At 40.8% G+C, this 20,019-nt stretch overlaps 1 protein-coding gene across 2 annotated transcripts; it reads left to right on the top strand.

Annotated features, from left to right (window-relative positions):
- The first annotated feature begins 1,437 nt into the window (after nt 1-1,437).
- Nucleotides 1,438-14,582, top strand: LOC146712634 (uncharacterized). 2 transcript variants are annotated; one of them, XM_085452251.1, is made up of 9 exons: nt 1,438-1,572; nt 4,142-4,489; nt 5,824-6,156; nt 7,849-8,193; nt 8,347-8,445; nt 10,113-10,439; nt 11,001-11,327; nt 12,136-12,471; nt 12,796-14,582. In XM_085452251.1, exons 1-9 carry the CDS (start codon nt 1,536-1,538, stop codon nt 12,885-12,887), a joined length of 2,244 nt encoding a protein of 747 aa, XP_085308377.1. In that variant the 5' UTR covers nt 1,438-1,535; the 3' UTR covers nt 12,888-14,582. The 2 variants fall into 2 exon arrangements, with proteins under 2 accessions (XP_085308377.1, XP_085308376.1); XM_085452250.1 differs by lacking the exon at nt 7,849-8,193.
- Nucleotides 14,583-20,019: the final 5,437 nt, after the last annotated feature.

Raw genomic sequence — 20,019 nt, 5'->3', positions numbered from 1 at the left:
TTCCTCAGCCTCCTCAGGAAGTAAAGCCGCTGGCGAGCTTTCCTGATAGCAGTGTCTGTGTGAAGGGTCCAGGAGAAGTCCTCTATGATGTTGACTCCAAGGAGTCGTTGGTGTCGTTGTTGGTGGAGCCTTTGTGGAACAGGTGGATCGCTGATTACCTGGAAACACAAACACAGCTCAGACCACAGAGGAAAGGATGGCAGAACCCTAAAGGAAGCGTGTACAATTCAAACTGAATTGGTCCTAGCACAGAACCCTGTGGCACTCAACACACTAAGTGTCTGACATCGTCAGTGGCATTTCTGCTTGTGTTGGTGCCTCAGTGTTTAATGTGTGGTGGCATCTGAGAGAAACAAATAAAATGCTGGGACTCTTTACTTAAATATCCTAGCCTTTTTTTTTTTTTACTAAATTGACTAGGATTTTTCATCAAAAACTACCAAAAATCAGCATTTGATAGGAGAAGGTTACACCATGTAGGCTCTGTGAATTTTTGTGGCCTGAATAATTGTTATGATTCATTACATAAAACATGAATGTAATTTTTAATCCTGTTTTCCTGAAACACTGAACAATCATTTTGCCAACAGCAACAAAGCTACCTTCTTCTTGTTAGTGTCTATAGAAACACTATTAAAATTTGCAAATAAACAAATGTACAAACTGGTTAAAGAAAACTGTAGAAGAACTATTTTAGCAGCAGACAGCAGGTAGGTGTTGATGTGTGGCGTTTCCCTGCAGTCCACAGGAAATTTGAGTGATGGATCTACAACAGGCACGACTGTGAGAACGTTCAGAGAGGTGTACTTCAAAGGAAATTCAACACTCACATAGCCTAAATTCATTTTTAACCTGTTCTCCTTCGGGCTCTGAGCATGCTCACGTCATTTCACAGTAATAAATAAATAAATAAATAGTATTATGTATATGTGGCCATCTCCCTGTACAACCCTTCCCCATAACACACTGTTTACTGCAACAGCTACACATGTTCTTTTTCAGCTATTTCTTAATAAGTGACTTTTATGTATATATGCCTGTATATATTGTACTATTCTTAGTTAGTGTATTGTCTGTCTTTGTTAATGTTTGTTTATAATGGAGCACTGTAACGAAAAATAATTTCCCCTAGGGATCAATAAAGTATTCTGATTCTGAAAAATAACAACAGCATTGAAGCTAAAAAATGGAAGACGCTTTTACTAATTGAGTTTAAATAAACTACAGCTGTTTTCTTTTAAATTGATGCCAAACACAAGAAATGACCACCAACATACTGTGATTTTCACTTTGCACAACAATGAGTAATTGTTGAACACAAAAAGCCCCACACCTTTCACCACTACTATCCAGGCTCCCTCTACCAAACGCAGAATCACTGATATCTGCGACACACGGAGACTTCCTGTTAAAACGAAAGTAAACTTTGTGCGTGGGCGTGTTTGGGAGCTGCAGGTGTGTCCAGGTGTGGGTTCGTTGGGTCAGCAGAGGATCTAACGGGACTTTGTGTCGGTTTGAGTTGTTTTTAAAGGAGGATGAAGACGCTGGTGGTGTTCCTGCTCCTCATGAACGGTAAGAAAGTCTCTGTTTAACCTGCAGCAGCTCCACAGTCCTCTTTGACCGTGCTACACTCAGGCGCAGCTCGCTCCTCTGACGAAATTCACACAGTGTTGGAAATACAGATTTAATCATGAGGATTTAATAGTGAAAGTAAGAGGGAAGGTTAGAAACAGACCAGACTAACAGACTGTGGACTTTGTAGTCACAGATTGGATACTTCTGATATGGCAGAGCTAGCTAACATGCTAAAGTAGCCTCGGGTTGCGCTGTTTCCGGTTTGAGCTGAGCACGTTCAACCCTCTGAGTACTAAAATTCACGTCACTGTACCAGATTGACTAGTGTACATATATATATATATATATATATATATATATATATATATATATATATATATATATATGTGTGTGTGTGTATATATATGTGTGTGTATATATATATATATATATATATGTGTGTGTGTGTATATATATATATATATATATATATATATATATATATATATATATATATATATATATATATATATATATATATATATGTGTGTATATATATATATATATATATATATATATGTATATATGTGTGTATATATATATATATATATATATATATGTATATATGTGTGTATATATATATATATATATATATATATATATATATATATATATATATGTGTGTGTATATATATATATATATATATATATATATATGTGTGTGTGTATATATATGTGTGTGTGTGTATATATATATACACACATATATATGTATATATGTATATATGTATATGTATATGTATATATATGTATATATATATATGTGTATATGTATATATATGTGTATATATGTATATATGTATATATATGTGTATATATGTATATATGTATGTATATGTGTATATATGTATGTATATGTGTATATATATATATGTATATATATATATATATATATATATATATGTGTATATGTGTATATATATATATATATGTGTATATGTGTGTATATATATATATATATATGTGTATATGTGTATATATATATATATGTGTATATGTGTATATATATATATATGAGTTATACCCACATTTATATATGTATAAAAAATAGCATTTGTTCGGCTTTTCATTTCGCCATTTGTTGATTCACTTGAAGAGCAAGTAACGTAATATTGGTCAAGTGATCAGTTTGATATCAATCTTTCGTGATGCACCGTCATATTTACATTATTTGTACGGTACGAATGATTTGCTTTGGTACCTGCTCAAACTTAAGCTCTCCTTAGTATGGCTGGCTCCGTTTCTCCAACAGCGCACTCACAGGCAGCAGCTGCCCCGCCCCCTCGCTCAGTCGCTTAGTGCCTGAGCTCGGATCATACCAATATCAGGGGGGATTCACGCACAGTCATAAATTCCCACAGTGTGCACTATGTGCTTCGAATATTGTGTGTACTTTTTGTTTTATACAGTTGTCAGCCAGGCATCTAACTATGAAAAATTACACTCCAAAAGACCCCGGGCTTCTGACAAAACAACCCGGGCTTAAGCCCAGTAAGCCACCCCCACGCTCCGCCCCTGATTGAGAGTATACCTTGAATTGTTCCATGGAGTACAGTCTGCCTTCAATCTCTCTGGTGTACCTCTTCAAGTGACTAGCCAAGGTGGTGAATCTTTGCTTAGCAGTTTTCAAGGCTTCAGGCATGGACAGCTTGCTGTACTTCTTAGACATCCCTTTCTCCATCGCACAATTATGCAGCTCTGGTAGTTTGCTAACTTTCTTCCATGCTATATTGATCTTGGCCTCTAGTCTCCTTCTTCATGGAGGGTACTGATTCTTGTGGCTGTTCATCACTGATCAATGCTGCCGTGGTTTAGATCAGTTGATTAGTCTCAATGATGGTCCCACTGGGGATTGCCTAGAATACATAATACAAACCTGGCCTGACATTCTTGCTCCCCCTTGGCGTAGCACCAGTTGTGGTCGCTTCTTCTGAATGTTATCCTCTTAATGCAACCCCCTTCTGCTTGAGTTACTTGCTTAGTAGCATTCCAACAGCAACATGTTCTCATCCTTTGCCCATTTATGTCTTCTTGTTTCAGTAGCCCACTTCTCATCAGTGTAATCTGACCGTTCACATCTGAGGCCGGCTGGGTTAGCATGGGGGTTATAGCCTGGGGACGCATAAAGGATAGAGACACCCTGGTTGGGAGTCAAACCCCAGACAAGAAGTTCCAAAGGCTACTCAGTACACTGGATAGCATAGTGTCATGTAAGCTTTGTGTCCCTGATCACTGATGTTAGAGTAAGTGGATCCAGATAATGAAAAGATATCCAGGGTATGCAGAACTCATAATATTTATAGAATTTCATAATAAAGGGCCAAGGTTTTGGTTAGCTGGCTTAGAGACCTGCAGCCAGCAGGTGTAGGCTCAAATGTCTCTGTCTTAAGCGTCTGATTTAATTAAATTTTTATTTGAGTGTCTAACTACAAAAGTGTTCTTTTTGCTCTCTGCAGATAAATGTGGGCTCTGAGACAAGCATCAACAAACAGTTAATTTGTTTTTCTGTTTGCGTGTTTCTTCACAGTTTTTCAGCATGCCCTGGCTGTCGTAGTGGAGGTGTATGAAGAGGAAAACTCTGTAATGTTGCCTTGTCAGTTCTCCAGTTATATACCTATACACCCAACAGTGATGTGGAATCGCAATGATATTGATCCCAAATCTGTCCATGTGCAACGAGAACGAGGAGATGATCTCAGAGGACAAAACCAGCATTACAGAGGACGCACATCAATGAAGCCTGATGCTATGGACACTTCTGATTTCAGCCTCACTCTGAGAAAACCAACAAAAGCTGACAGCGGCAACTACACCTGCTCCATCACAGATGGGAGCGAAGAAACAAGACTGGGAGATATACAACTGCAGGTCAAAGGTCAGCAACAGACCACAACATCTGCTGTAATTTCAGATTACATTCAGTTCTGTAGATAAAAGTCAGATTCAACATTTGCTAAATTGTTCTGAAACACCTGAAGAAATCAAAAACAACATTTCCCACAGATCTAGCCTTAGAGGAATTAGCAGCAAAGCTGAATAGAAGAGAACCTTACTGCTACAGCATTTGGAGTGTTTATTAAACATGGAGGCTAGATTGAGAACATTTAGAATGTTTTATTTACTCTAAAACACGGAGCTACCTGGACTAATTGGACTGATAAAATGCAAGTCCTGTAGGTTTTTAACTTGTCAGCAGAAATGGATCATCACTTTTCATCCATTTAGATATGATGTGAATGAGACTTTTAGGTTGGAACCACTGTCTTAGGATATGTCCATTAGGGTTGGGCGACTGGACGAATATATCGACTTTCGATAGTTTTTACAAGGGCTATTTATTTATTTACCCGTGAGTAAGTTTGCTAATAACGATGGAGCTAATAGAAGCAGTCAACAGAAAAAAAACTAATAGCGCTGTTTTAACAGCACCCTCTTTCATCTGCGAGCAGATGCACCTCCTCAGAGTGCCCCCAAGTGCTTGTCGATGGAGCTGCAGAATCTGGTGATAGCTTAGCATACTCAGCCAGATGGTGGACACGTACATGCTCATGCAAGTTAGTCGTGTTTGAGTGCTTTGCTCGCACTATATTTCTGCACAAGTGGCACACCGCTTTGATTACATCCTTAGGTTTAAAGCCAAAGAAATCCCAAATTGGCAGCTTTATATTTTTTTCCTGCTGTCAGCGTTAATGCGCCGTTATCACGACTAACGCGATTAACAATTAATCCATCTGGAGCGCGTACTGAGTCAAAACCCCAGAAATGTCTCTGTCAATGCATTTCGGCAGTTTGTCCATTCTGCGCTCCAGATAGGTTGAGAGCATTAAAAATGTTAATTGTGATAACTGCGTTAACGGGGGGGTTAGTTTTTCCATGTTTGAACTTCTTCTGTGTTGTAAACGCACAAATCAGTCCGCGCATGCTTACATTGCCCCGCCTGTTTTTCCAAAGATTGAATTTGCAGAGGTTCTCCACTCAGGAGCCTCAGCAAACACACCCCTGATTTTGCAGTAGTTTGTAACTGTAGCAGCATTTTATCACTTTCAGTTTCCATTCAAACAAAAATGATCCAGAGACTATTATTATATATGATTACTGGTAACAGGTGAGTCAGAGGTCAGAAATGTAGATACTCAGCTGTGCTTCAGTTACCATCAGTATGACTACAACTACATCTACTGCTGATACTTTGGTTTATTGTCCTCTCAGAAAAGCAGGTGGAGGTGAGTGTGGGTGAAAGGTCAGAGTCTGTCATCCTGCCCTGCAAAACAAAACCTGACCTGCCTGAGGACGCCACAGTGGAGTGGACTCGCTCTGACCGAGAACTGAAGATCGTCCGTGTCCATGCAAACGGAAGGGACCGCCAAAATAACCAAAATGACCTTTACTGCGGCCGTGCAAAGATGAATGAAGACCTGCTGAGAACTGGAGACCTCAGTCTGACCCTGAAATACCCCACAGAGAGAGACAGTGGAGGATACATCTGCACCATCTACAGGGACAAAGACATCCTGAGACAGAAAGTAGTGCTGCAGGTCAAAGGTCAGTGCTGTAGGTCATAATAGACCTCTGGTACAGAGGAGAGATTTCCACCTCCTAAAAGACAGTTGTCTTGAGGCAGCTGTTGTTATTTGGCACTATATAAATAAAATGTAATTAAATTGAATTAGAAAACCCTGATGGGCGGTAACATACACTCAACAAAAATATAAACGCAACACCTTTGTTACTGCTCCCATTCCCCATGGGATGGACGTAGAGACCTAAAATTCATTCCAGATACACAATATAACCATCCCTCCCAAACAGTGGTCACAAATCAGTCCAAATGTGTGGTAGTGGGCACATCTGCTATATTGAGATAATCCATCCCACCTCACAGGTGTGCCACATCAGGATGCTGATCTGACATCATGAGTAGTGCACAGGTGTACCTCAGACTGCCCACAACAAAAGGCCACCCTGGAATGTGCAGTTTTTTTGCGCTATTGGGGGTCTGGGGACCCAGAACCGGTCAGTATCTGGTGTGACCACCATTTGCCTCATGCAGTGCAACACATCGTCGCATGGAGTCTATCAGATTGTCAATTGTGGCCTGTGGAATGTTGGTCCACTCCACTTCAATGGCTGTGCGAGGTTGTTGGATATTCGTGGGAACTGGTACACGCTGTCGTATACGCCGGTCAAGCACATCCCGAACATGCTCAATGGGTGACATGTCCGGTGAGTATGCTGGCCATGCAAGAACTGGGACATTCTCAGCTGCCATCTGCCCTGAACAATGTGAACCATGATTCATCCGTGAAGCGCACACCTCTCCAACGTGCCAGACGCCATCGAATGTGAGCATTTGCCCACACAAGTCTGTTACGGCGACGAGCTGGAGTCAGGTCAAGACCCCGATGAGGACGACGGGCATGCAGTTGAGCGTCCCTGAGACGGTTTCTGACAGTTTGTGCAGAAATTGTTTGGTTGTGCAAACCAATTGTTCCAGCAGCTGTCTGGGTGGCTGGTCTCAGACGATCTTGGAGGTGAACCTGCTGGATGTGGAGGTCCTGGGCTGGTGTGGTTACACGAGGTCTGCGGTTGTGAGGCCGGTTGGATGTGCTGCCATATTCTCTGAAACGCCTGTGGAGACGGCTTATGGTTGAGAAATGAACATTCAATGCACGGGCGACAGATCTGGTTGACATTCCTGCTGTCAGCATGCCAATTGCACGCTCCCTCATTGCTTGTGGCATCTGTGGCATTTTGCTGTGAGACAAAACTGCACATTCCAGGGTGGCCTTTTGTTGTGGGCAGTCTGAGGTACACCTGTGCACTACTCATGATGTCAGATCAGCATCCTGATGTGGCACACCTGTGAGGTGGGATGGATTATCTCAATATGGCAGATGTGCCCACTACCACACATTTGGACTGATTTGTGACCACTGTTTGGGAGGGATGGTTATATTGTGTATCTGGGATGAATTTTAGGTCTCTACGTCCATCCCATGGGGAATGGGAGCAGTAACAAAGGTGTTGCATTTATATTTTTGTTGAGTGTAAATAAAATCTCAGATTTCCTGCTAGGTCTCTGTGATGTTGATGATGATGCTGGATTACAGTAAAACCTTTGGGATTGCAATGATCATTGAATGTTGTGTCAGTGATTAAGGTCCTTGTATTTGAAAAAAAACTTAGAAAAGCTGTCCTCAAACATCAGCAGTGTGTGTATGTGTGTCTTCACAGTTTCCCAATACACCTCAATTATCAAGCTGCATGTAGGGCACCCACTTGTTATGCTGCCCTGTGAGTTTCACACTTTTGAACTGAGGGACCCTATAGCGGTGTGGAGTCGCTCCGACCTCAGTCCTCCAACCGTCCACCAGCGTCAGGTTCAAGGAGATGAACTGAAAGATCAAAACCAGCTTTACAGTGGCCGAACATCCATGAAGACTGACGCTCTGGAAACTGGAGACCTCAGCCTGAACCTGACCAACCTCCAACTGTCTGACAGCGCCACCTACACCTGCTCTGTCAGAGCATTTGGGCTAGGACACCACACACTGAGAGAGGTGCAAATGCAGGTCACAGGTCAGCAACAAACAGCTGCTGTAGATACATCTCACATCATTAATATAAAATATTATATTAACAATGTTAGAATAACCATACTGGCTCTTTGAACAAGTTATAGGGCTGTTCATTAATTTTAGTTTGTTTGTTGTTTTTTGTGTTCCTCCACAGAACGGTTTCCATCCTGGGCCAAAGCTCTCCTGGTTCTCCTGGTTCTTCTTGTGGTTTCTGGAGGTCTTTTATTTCATTTCCGGCACTATTTCATGTCAGGTGAGTGTCTCAGAAAACCTTCAAACTCATTGATCAGTCACCATGTTTCTGAAGTTTTTGGCACTAAGTACAATGAACTCACTTTATCTGAATTTAGGAGAAGAAAATTGTCGAACATCCAAGCCTTCATGTCTTTAACACATTCCTGTAGTTTAAATCATTGATTTGTGTCATCTGGCATCATAGACAAATAAAACGGGGTATCATCTGCATAGAAATGAAAAGTGTATACAGTGTTTTCTAATATTATTACTAGGGGTGCAACAATACTCGTATCGATATTGAACCGTTTGATACAGTGCTTTCGGTTTGGTACGCATATGTATCAAACAATACAAAATCTTTTATTTATTTTATCAACTTTCCTTCTGACGATGCTGTCTGTGTTGAGCGCTCAGTGGATCTGCGTTCAACTACTCCGCCTAGGCTGCACTGTCGACTGCAGATCCACTGAGCGCAGCACAAGCTAGCAAGACAGAAGCTAAGCTCGTTGCAACATGGCAAATTGAACCTCCCCCACCCTCATTCAGATCTGGCGTTTGGTACTATCTTGGTTTCATCATTTCATGTGACGTATGACCCTGAAGGTAAGCGCGTCATGGACAAAAGTAAAACAGTATGTCGGATGTGCCACGCAATGCTCAATTACATGGTGGGAACTACTGCGTTAGCGCAGTTTGCTCGTTAACGTGTTGACGGCATCCAGCCCCACGCACGGGGCGATCCGCGGTAACTTGTTAACGGAGATTTGCCGCGTTATGGCGTTAACGTCATTTCAACGAGATTAACGCTGACAGCACTAGTGGGAACACAACGAATATGACTGCACATTTACGCCGACATCATCCTCGTGCAAAGACAAGTGGAAGCAGACAAAAACAACAAGCATGCATGCTACAAACTTTACCGAGTCATTTAGACAGCCGTTAGCACATGATTCTCCTCATGGGGACCTGATATGTTTAATATGCTGCTGAGAATATAGCCCAGAAGAAGCGGATAGTATAGCTTTTATTTTGGAAAGAGCCATTTCTCTGTAATAAACTCTCTTTTCCAAAGACGAGTGATTCCTCAATCAGATATTTTTTTATTATTATTTTGTTGTTTCAGCAACATTAAATTTAAAAACTGTACTTTTGAGTTAAAATATATATTTATAATTTTAATAAATGACAAATTAAAAAAGCATGAACATTTTTTTGTATCGAACAAATATCGAACTGTGACACCAAAGTATCGAACTGAACCGAACCCATTACCTAAGAGAAGCATGTATAATGTAAATAGAATTGATCCCAACACAAAACCCTGTGGAGCTCCATAACTAATTCTTGTTTGTGAATTCTTGTTTCCGTTACATGGAAGCTGGAATCTATCAGATAGATATGCGTCAAACCATTGCACATTGTCCTCTGGTGCATTCTGGCAATATCTATAGTAAATTACTGTGATAAATGGTATCAGATACTACAGTGTGGTCTGTCAGAACAAACCACACTGCCTCATTTCTTCCTCTCTTTCTTTCCCTCCAATGTCCTGTCAGTCTTCAGTACATCTATCTTATAAAGCCTGAAAAAGGCCAAAGATTTTTTTTTTTAAAGTCTACTGTCCGGAAAGACTATTAGTAACTTCACTACAGCTCATGTTCTGCTTTGTTGTCCTCTCAGTCCCCCAGGTGGAGGTGGATTCAGGGGTGGAGTCTGTCCAGCTGCCCTGCAAAACCATAGTTTGTCTGCCTAAAGACGCTAAAGTGGAGTGGAAGGACAAAGACAACAGGAAGGTCCACATGTATGAGAACGGCTCTGACCAGCCTGAAGAACAGCACGATAAATACAAAAACCAAACAAAGACGAAGAGAAACTTACTGGAACCTGGAGACCTCAGTCTGACCCTGAAACACCCCACAGATAGAGACAACTCCACCTACACCTGCACCGTCTACAGCAGGGAGGGAAACATCCTGCTGAAGAGAAAAGTGGAGCTGAAAGTCAAAGGTCAGTGCTGTAAATACAGGTCAAAGGTCAGAAGTCAGATCCATTTCATGCACTTTATTCCACTTATTCAGTCTGATGTTCTCTGATCTGTTTCTCTTGTTTAGTGTCTTAAAGGCTGCCAGTGCCTCTCTTTGCTTTAACCAACCTTTCTCTTTATTTCTGAGCTTTTTAAGGACTTTAACTGATGCTTCAACCTTTATAAACCCCACAGTGTGTCAGACTGTCAGTCTTTGCATAAGTTGTTATTGGTTGTTAGTGAGACAGCGTATTAAATTGCTTTCTAACTACTGCAATTTATTTGGCCTTTCTGGTGGCTCTATAATGTGCTTATAATATCCTTGTAAGCTCGAGATGATCCTAACTCCAGCTCAGATCACGCAAAAAACGAATTCCAGCATTTTTTCAACAACTCAAATCACATAGTAAGGCATGAGTTTGTTTCAGAGAAACAGAACCTCATTTATCTTTGGTCACATGATATTCTAAAGAACGATATAGGTCTAAACCAGGGCTTCCAAATGTCTCCATCCAAGCTCATGTTGTGTTTTGTTGTCCTCTCAGTCCCCCAGGTGGAGGTGGATTCAGGGGTGGAGTTTGTCCAGCTGCCCTTCAACACCACACTTCACCTGCCTGAAGACGCTATAGTGGAGTGGAAGGACAGTAGCTATGATGAGGTCCATGTGTATATGAATGGCTCTGACCAAAATGAAAAACAGCACCAGTTTTACAGAGACCGAACGAAGATGAACAAAGACCTGCTGAAAACTGGAGACCTCAGTCTGACCCTGAAACACCCCACAGATGAAGACAACTCCACCTACACCTGCACCGTCTACAGCAGGGAGGGAAACATCCTGCTGAAGAAACAAGTGCAGCTGAAAGTCAGAGGTCAGTGCTGTAGATACAGGTCAGAGGTCACAGGTCATGCAGGAGTTTATTCTCTAAAAGCTTTTAGTTTGAATCTATTTTCAGTTCATTCAAATAAAATAAATTCTTTGATGTTTTGATCTAAAAGCCAAAAATGTCAGGCGGAGCAACTGTGTGTTTAAATGGACAGACTAAGAAGACGATTACAAATCATCCTAAGTTTGGGGTGGTGACTTGTACAGAATGAGAGGCACCCTGAACCAAAACGGCTACCACTGCATTCAGCAACACCATCCAGAACCCTCTGCTAGTTGGTCAGGGACTCATCCTACAGCAAGATAATGACCCAAAAGTGCAAGCTATGCCAGAACTACCTCAGATAAAAAGAACAAGGTGGTAAGCTTGAAAACATGGAGCGTCCATCAAGTATCCAGACTTAAACCCCATCGAGCTGGTTTGGGATGAATTGGACAGAGGAGTGAAAGCAAAGCAGCCTACAAGTGCAACATTTATGGGAACTTCTGCAACAGATATAGAAAGAACTTTCTGAAGAATATTTGATTTCTATTGTAGAAAGAACGCCCCAGGTGTGTTCAGCTGAAGTGCTCTAATAGGGTGATATGATACTACAAGGTCATTAAGATAGAGATAGAGAAGAGGGGGCCTGATTATTTAAGACCTTGTATGTGAGGAGCAGGATTTTGAATTCTGGATTTAACAGGAAGCCAAAACAGGAGAAATCTGCTCTCTCTTTCTAGTCCCTGTCAGGACTCTACTGCAGCACCATTCACACTTTGTACAGCTCATATTGTGTTTGTTGTCCTCTCAGTCTCTCGGGTGGTGGTGGAGGAGGGGGAGGAGTCTGTCCAGCTGCTATGCAAAACCACAAAAAACCTGCCTGAAGATGCTGAAGTGCAGTGGGAACGTGAAGAACCTGAACCTTCATTGATCGTCCACGTGTATGAGAACGGCTCTGACCAGCCTGAAGAACAGCACCAGGTTTACAGAGACCGAACGAAGATGAATGAAGACCTGCTGAAAACTGGAGACCTCAGTCTGATCCTGAAACAGCCCAAAAAGAAAGACAGTGGGAGATACACATGTAGCGTCTTGACTAATGACAAAGTCACAATCAGATTCAAAACAGTGCTACTCAAAGTCAAAGGTTTGTACGCCCGCGTGTGTGTGTGTGCGCGTGTGTGTCTGTCTTATTTTCTGTGTGTGTGTACGGGTTCTTACTATCTTGGTGGGGACCAAAATCCCGGTCCCCACGGGGTTAAAAGCTATTTTCACACTCAAAATGTGGTTTTAGTGTCAGGGTTACAATTAGGTTATGGTTTAGGGTAAGGGTTAGACATTCATTTTTGATGGTCAGAGTTAGGGTAAGACGCTAGCGAAAACATTATGTCAGTGGGATGTCCCCACGAGGATAGCAATCCAGACGTGTGTGTGTGTGTGTGTGTCTGACTGTGTTGTGTCTCCTCTGCAGGGAGAGTTCAGGTCCAGGATCAAACAGGGGACATCAGGAACAGAAGCAGCTCCATTGATCCGACTCCTCTGATGGCTGATCAATCAGTTTGATCTGTGTGTTCTTTGATTATTGATCAGTGATGTCAGAGTGGAGTCAGTGTGATGTTGTTGTTGTGTGTTTGAGACTTTTAGTGTCCATGAAGGTCTCTGCTGCCGTAGATCCTCTGAACTGTGACAGAGGTCTCACTCTGGAGGAAACTCTCAGCACTTTCCAGCAGCTCCTCCATCATGGAGGACGTTCCCTCACTGTAACAGGTGGAGGAGAGAGGAGAGGAAGCACAGGTGGATCCTCTGAGGAAGAGGAGCGTTCTCACAGTAATGTTACAACATGAAAAACAAAGGACATTATCACATACAGGGCTCTAGAGTGCGACCAATTTGGTCTCAAATGCGACCAAATTTTTCAGTGGTGCGACTAAAAACATATTTGGTTGCATCTGTGCGACCAAATGTTCGGGTGGAAAAAAAAAAAAAAATCTGCAACCTTCCCTGTGGTCAACAACAGACACACATTTTGCCCCTATCGTGGACTAAACCAATCAGAGATAGTCAGGGGCGGGACCTCTCTGATTGGCCGTGGTCCAGTAGAAAGTGTAGGTGGAAGTGGGAGGTGAGTAGCTTGAATAAAGCGATATCAATTCATTAAATCCTGAATTGACTTTTAAATATAACTTTGTTTTGCCAGAAACGCCAGATTCTCAGATTAAAGCTCACAAAACCATTTCAACAACAACCAAACAGCAGATGAGAGCAGGTACACGGACTCCACGCAAAGACGTAAACACAGAGCCGACGCATCAGAATCAGCTTTGTCTTTCTCGGCTTTCTCACCCGACGGCCTGCAGACGGACACGCTGTCGGAGCTTAGCGATCCTGATGCGTCCGGTCCGCTGTGATTACGTCTTTTTGCGCTGATTCTGAGCTGCAGGTTTTGTCTCTCCAACCAAAATCCACCGAGCCAGCAGCAAAAGAAGCAGCAAACTGCGCTTCACATTTGATCAATGTCATCATGAACTTTGCTGTTTTGCTTCCACGACTATTAAAATCACACTCCATGCACAGCTAGCTCTCTCTCTCTCTCTGTACTCCAAGAACAGTTTCCCGTCTCCAATCTCTGTTTTCTGTATTATTCATTCGCTTATTACCCACCAGTCTACCGTTGTTTACAGCGCTGTGGCTGCTGTCTTTTTCTTTTTTCACTTAAATGACCTCGGACAAGAAAGCCTATTTTTTCTGTTATTCAATACTGAATTGAAACTTTATATGCAGAACATTGTAGAATATTTTTAAGGTTATCTGCTATAAAAAGCCAGACCAGGGAAATCTCCTTCATGTTTTTCTGTTTTATTCTCAGTTACTTTCACACAAAGGCATCTGCTGTGATGTTCACAATTCTGATGAAGTCAGTACTGATAAATGATCAGAATTATAATATTTCTGACTGTCTGAGGCTAAGTTGAATCGAATCGGGACTTTGAAAACCGGAATCAAGTGGATTGTAGAAATCAGTGATGATACCCAGCCCTATGAGCAGCCTAGGCCCGACAGAAGTGGATGTAGCTGTAATAGGAAAGGAACTATTGCTAACTTTTCTGTTAAGTTAAGGCCTGATCTGAAATTCATAGCCAGTGCTCTGACACGGTGTCATCAATCTTTGAATGCTGAAAAAGCCCAGTGTATCCAGAAAAACACATTAGATTATATCAATTATTATACAATTTGTGTGCGCCTAACTTTTGTGCCGGTGCGCCCATGGCAAAAAGTTAGTCTAGAGCCCTGCACATAGTATATCACATCAGTCCATGCTGTGCCCTCACTGAGTGTCTTAACATTATTTACTCAGTAACCAACATGAACTTGTATTATCAGCAAGTGTGTGTATTTTTTTTGGTTAGAATATCAAATTAGTTTTTGATTGTTTTTGTGCAGCACTTTGGTCAGCTGTTATATTGTTTAAAAGTGCTTTAGAAATTGAAAGTGAAAGTGAAATAAAGAAATGTGATAATATCGATCCTTTGACACCCCACATTCAATGGTTTTACTGTGAGATATTACAGGTGTCTATCGCTCCCTTCCATACACCTGAGTGCTGTGGCCCTGACACCATCGTGGTATAAGCACCAATAAAAGTCCACACTCATCTTCATTATGAAGGTCGACGGCAGAGTGTGAGCTCATCTCCATTAAAAGCATCCTCAGACCTGGACTGAGATTCAGAGTGAGAGGAGAGCTCAGGGACCGCCTACAAAGTGCAACACCAACAAAAAACCCAATAAAGTTTGGTGACTGTGTTTTTAATGGACGTCTACTTTAAATTACTTCCTCAAAGTGTGTCAAGTTCATCACTGTAAATGTACATATTAGTAAAAATGGTTTGATAAAAGCAGATCATGAGGAATTTTTAGATTTTTCACTGTGAGAAGAAGTTATTTAATAATTCTAATTTAAAAAGATCACATTTGTATTTATTACGGCAGAATGATGGACAAGATGGCCCTGCAGTATAAAGTGATCTGGGAGAAATGCCACTGTACATGATTGGAGCAGCAACGTCTTTGTGGTGTTGCACTTTGTAGGCGGTCCCTGAGCACTTCACTCCACCCAGCTGCACCTGGAGCCTAGCGGCATTTATTTCACATCCACCTTGATGTTGTGATTCACGCGCTGATGGTGTCCTTTCTGAAGTGTTATTGATCCTGGAAGTTCAAATATGTGACATCATGTCAAACTTAACCTTGAAAAGTGACTAATATGGTTCTTTAAATGAATCAAATGATAAACTTGATCCACATGCTCACGATAATGAAACGTGATCCACACTGAAGCCGTCGTATTTCAGCTGCTTTGGAATCAAATGGAGCTTTTGCCACAGTGAATTCAGGGGCAGATCTAGAGAGATCTTCTGAAGGTTCCATTGAAATCAAATGAGGTGGCAAAATTAAAGCAATTTCTTCATGCATATGGTGTCACATCCTGTAATGTGCATTATATATGCTTAAAATACATCAAATGCAGTAAGTATACACTTTTTTCATATAAATATAGTGTATAACCTTCCTATTTTCTTTAGCCCACATAATAAACTTTACAGTTACATAAAACATCTGAATTTATGTATTGTAAAGTTCATATAATAAATAAGTATGTAACCCAATAAATACAACATTCTGAAAGCATAATTTGTTGATCTGAGGTCCAAAAACTGGCATTTTTTGACTACTTTTGATTCTACATTTGTATTTCACCTTTAAAAACTATTTTCCTTGTTTGGTATCAACCTCATGTGTTTGAATGTACAGTTATTTTTTCATTGACATACTGTATTAACACAACTGATCTGAAATTACACAAAAACATAAAATTCTAGCAGTAGTTATATTTTTTTTACTGTAAAAACATGTTTATTGAATGATTTTCATATTATGAAATGCAAATATGCATTTGTACATTTCAAAAACCTATGCATACATTTTGTAAACAATAAAGTTATATACAACTATTTACCCAAAAATGCAGCCCCTGCATCTGGCATTTTTGTACAACCATTTAAAAATACTCAATACACAATAAGATGCCCTCAAATCTTTTGTTCCAGCACAAAAAATACAGCTGTAGCCAAAAGTTTTGAGAATGACACAAATATTGGTTTTCACAAAAATTTGCTGCTTCAGCTTTTATGATGAAAAAAATGAAAATTAACTTGATCTCAAAACACCCATTTCCACTGCATTTCATTGCCGCCATAAAAGGAGCTGCTGAGATCATTTCAATAATCTTCTCGTTAACACGGGTGAAAATGTCTATGAGCACAAGGCTGGAGATCATTGTGTTGCGCTGACTGAGTTAGAATAGCAGACTGGATGTGTTAAAATGAGGGTGAAGCTTGAAATCATTGTTCTTCCTCTTAACCAGACCTTCCCAAAGTGTGGGGCAGAGCCATTGCAGGGGGGCTGCTGGAGGAAAAGGGTGGAAAAAAACAAAACGCTTGGACACTGCTAGCACGGGGGCCTACAGAAACGCAAAGCAGGAGCTGAAGCATCGCTGAATATGTTTCCAAACCAACTTCATTCTAAGCCAAAGACTAGAAAATATGGTGAAGCAAATCTTCCCTTTGGTTTCACCTGCACAAGTGCCGAGGTAGGTCTCCCTGCAGAATTGGTTTTCCCTGCGTCAGGAGCACACGCTGGGCTCTCCAAATAACGGACAAACAGGATCCCACATTCTTGATTTTTAGTTCACAAACACTTGTTGTAATGACTAACTACTCCTGACATTTTGGAGATGTTAGCTCTTTATACAGTTAAGTTACAGCAGGATACAAATAATATCAGGCTGATCCTGCCATGACTTGTTCCCCTGGTTCAAATCACGGACAAACAGGATCCCACAGCTGTTTATGTTTTTAAGCCCATTTTACACAGAGAGGCATTTTTTGAAAAATGTATTGATAGCAATGTTGAATATTATTATACAGGAAAAAAACAACTACACGTAAAATAATCTGCCTCTGCCTTTCTAAACGGAGGGACAGTAACTGTGTGTGTGTGTATGTAAGTGTGTAAAACCTGCAGATAGTCAGATTAACAGTATTTTGTCTCTATCTGCAATTCCTCTCATGTAAACAATAACGTGGCGCGCAGCATGACGTGAAAAAAGGCACATACCTTTGACGTTGAGTGACCAACTCTGTATTCCTTGTCCACACGTAAACACAAAAAAGGAGTTTTTAAAAAAATCTCAGTTTTCGGTGATTCGTTTACGTGGACGAAACAGCTGCGTTTTCAAAAATACCCGTGTAGGTGCGGACGTAGCCTAAAAGAGTTAGTAGTTTATTTTCTTACTACCTGTAACTTATTGCAGATTACTTGTATTTGCTTAATTGTTTACTAAATGTTTGAGGTGTGAAATAAACCGCAATGGAGCAAAATATGGGCGTGTGTGGTTGGATGGTGTGAGCGCGTGCACGCGGGGGCGTGCGGACATTTTTCTTGTAAAACAAAGGGGGGCCCAGCAAAAAAAGTTTGGGAACCACTGCTCTTAACCATGGTTAAGAGGAAGAAACACATGCAGCCATCATTGCATTGCATAAAAAGGCTGTTGTTGCTACTAAGATTGCACCTAAATCAACTATTCATCAGATCATCAACAACTTCAAGGGAAGAGGTTCAATTGTTGTGTGCGCCAGGACCGTGTCCTTGTGACAAAGTGACTAGAATGGAATTAATTTGCCATTTGTCACTTGCATATATTGTTATTTTGTGTTCTGTTATTTTACAGTCAGCCATAATGCTTTGATTTAGACATTGCTGGTGTAACTTCTCTTAACACACACTATCCCTGGTTTTGTTTGTGGTCGCAGTAGTTACATCCTTTACATCCATGCATGTGTTTTAAAGCAAACACTACTAACTATCAGGTCATCTGAATTTTCTTCTGTTTACAGACACATGTCTGGTAAATTATGTTTCTTTATGTTGCTTTGGTTATACTTACCATGTTGTGCATTCAGGTCCTATATGTGAGACAGGTGTAGGGGAAGGGCTGCCCGCTACTTCCTGTTTATATAGGGTCATGAGGTCAATGATTGCATCACTGGGTGTAACCAAATGGAGAGTTTTTCATTTTGTATAGTATTGTTTGTTTTCTTTAAAGTAGCCTTTTGAGTTATATTGTATGCAGTGTTTTACTTTACAAACTATTTAGTTGAGTAAATGAGTTTGTCAGTTTCATGCATGACTTTATTCCTGTTCTTTGTTTAGAATTGTATTTTATTTGGTTTGACCTATTTTGTTTCAATGGTAGGGACTAACGAGGTCAGGTGTGGGCAAAGTCCTGTATAAAGCAAGTGGGATTTTTGCATGCCTGATTGATTGTTTTATGGTAAAAGTAACTTAAAGAAGTCCAGACGCCTTTCTTTGCAAGCTCCTTTGACTACGATGACCTGGATGCCTGAGAATAGTGATGGCCAAATGAAGCTTTCCGAAGCACTGAAGCTTGTATTGAAAAATGGTTCATTACTCGAAGTTTTTCAACACAGTCCTCTCTGGTGACATCTGGTGGCGAATATTTTGAAGAGCAGCTTGAATCTGCAAAATAAAACGGACTGCTCAATTATCACTGCTCACTCAAGAGTGGAGTTCTCTCCGATATTGGGCCACCGTTCCGTTGCTTTGAACATGTAATTGGTTTTGTTTTCTCGATTGGGGGGCTGAAAAAATGTAATGCGTATTTGCGTAATACATTTTGATCAATAAACTTTCCCTATTTAAACATGCACTATGGTGTGGCCTTTCTCTGCTCATAACTCCTTGATGTTGGTAAATACAATAAGTGAGCAATATATATAATATACATATGAGAATGCACAGCACATTATGGAGTATGCCCCTGCTGTGGAGTCCTGCCTCCATCTACTTGTCATTTAATCACTGGACAGCTGGACAGGTTCATACAAAATATTAGATTAGGCCAATTGTCCTATACATATTTTTGACCTAGGGGTGGGATTGATTGTGAACTGGAAAGGGAAAATGCTTAGGAAGCTGAGTACGGCTGCATCGTCACTGATTTGTAGAATCCTTTTGATTCGATACAGGATCCGATTTGATTTGATTGGAATCTGGAAAGTTTTGCCTCAGTCAGAAATATTACAAGTCTGATCATTTAACAGTATATATCCATAATTTCGTATCTATTAAAAGAAAGCTGACACATGTGAGACTTAATTAGAGATGTAAACAGAGAGTTATGAAACCTGCAGCTGCAGAAGCCAGCGAAGAAAAAAGAGGCAAACACAGCGCGGACCCGACGACACACCAAAATCTGACTCTGACGCGTCGGGTCCGCGCTCTGTGTTCACGTTTGTATGCAGAATCCGTAAACCTGCTCCCAGTTACTGTTTTAGCTGCATGGTGTTTGACAACATGTTGTGAGGTTTAACCTGAGATGCTGGCGTTTCAGGCATAATAACGTTAATTTACAAATCGACACGGGATTGTAATGAATCAATATCACTTTATTCAATTTAGCATGGATTGTAATCAGAAAGGCGATAATCAAAACCCACCCCTAATCAAGAACTTGCAAAGTAAAAACATGCTCTATGTAAGGTAGCCCTTTTGTTATTTACATTTAAAAAGAGGATTAGTGTTACTGTGCGCTGGCTGAGTCTGTTTCTTTTCTT

The sequence above is a fragment of the Copadichromis virginalis genome, linkage group LG3 (assembly GCF_057382275.1).
Source record: "Copadichromis virginalis isolate Kocher_CV1m ecotype Utaka linkage group LG3, C_Virginalis_male_GT1.1, whole genome shotgun sequence".
In the NCBI taxonomy this organism is placed as follows: domain Eukaryota; kingdom Metazoa; phylum Chordata; class Actinopteri; order Cichliformes; family Cichlidae; genus Copadichromis; species Copadichromis virginalis.
This window is presented reverse-complemented; position numbering and strand designations above follow the sequence as displayed.

Bases quoted from the DNA above. Each gene is read 5' to 3' on its own strand.
- LOC146712634 (XM_085452251.1), top strand. From the start codon at position 1,536: ATGAAGACGCTGGTGGTGTTCCTGCTCCTCATGAACG. The intron at 1,573-4,141 runs GTAAGAAAGTCT...GTTTCTTCACAG, and splicing joins GTTCCTGCTCCTCATGAACG to TTTTTCAGCATGCCCTGGCT. The intron at 6,157-7,848 runs GTCAGTGCTGTA...GTGTCTTCACAG, and splicing joins AGTAGTGCTGCAGGTCAAAG to TTTCCCAATACACCTCAATT.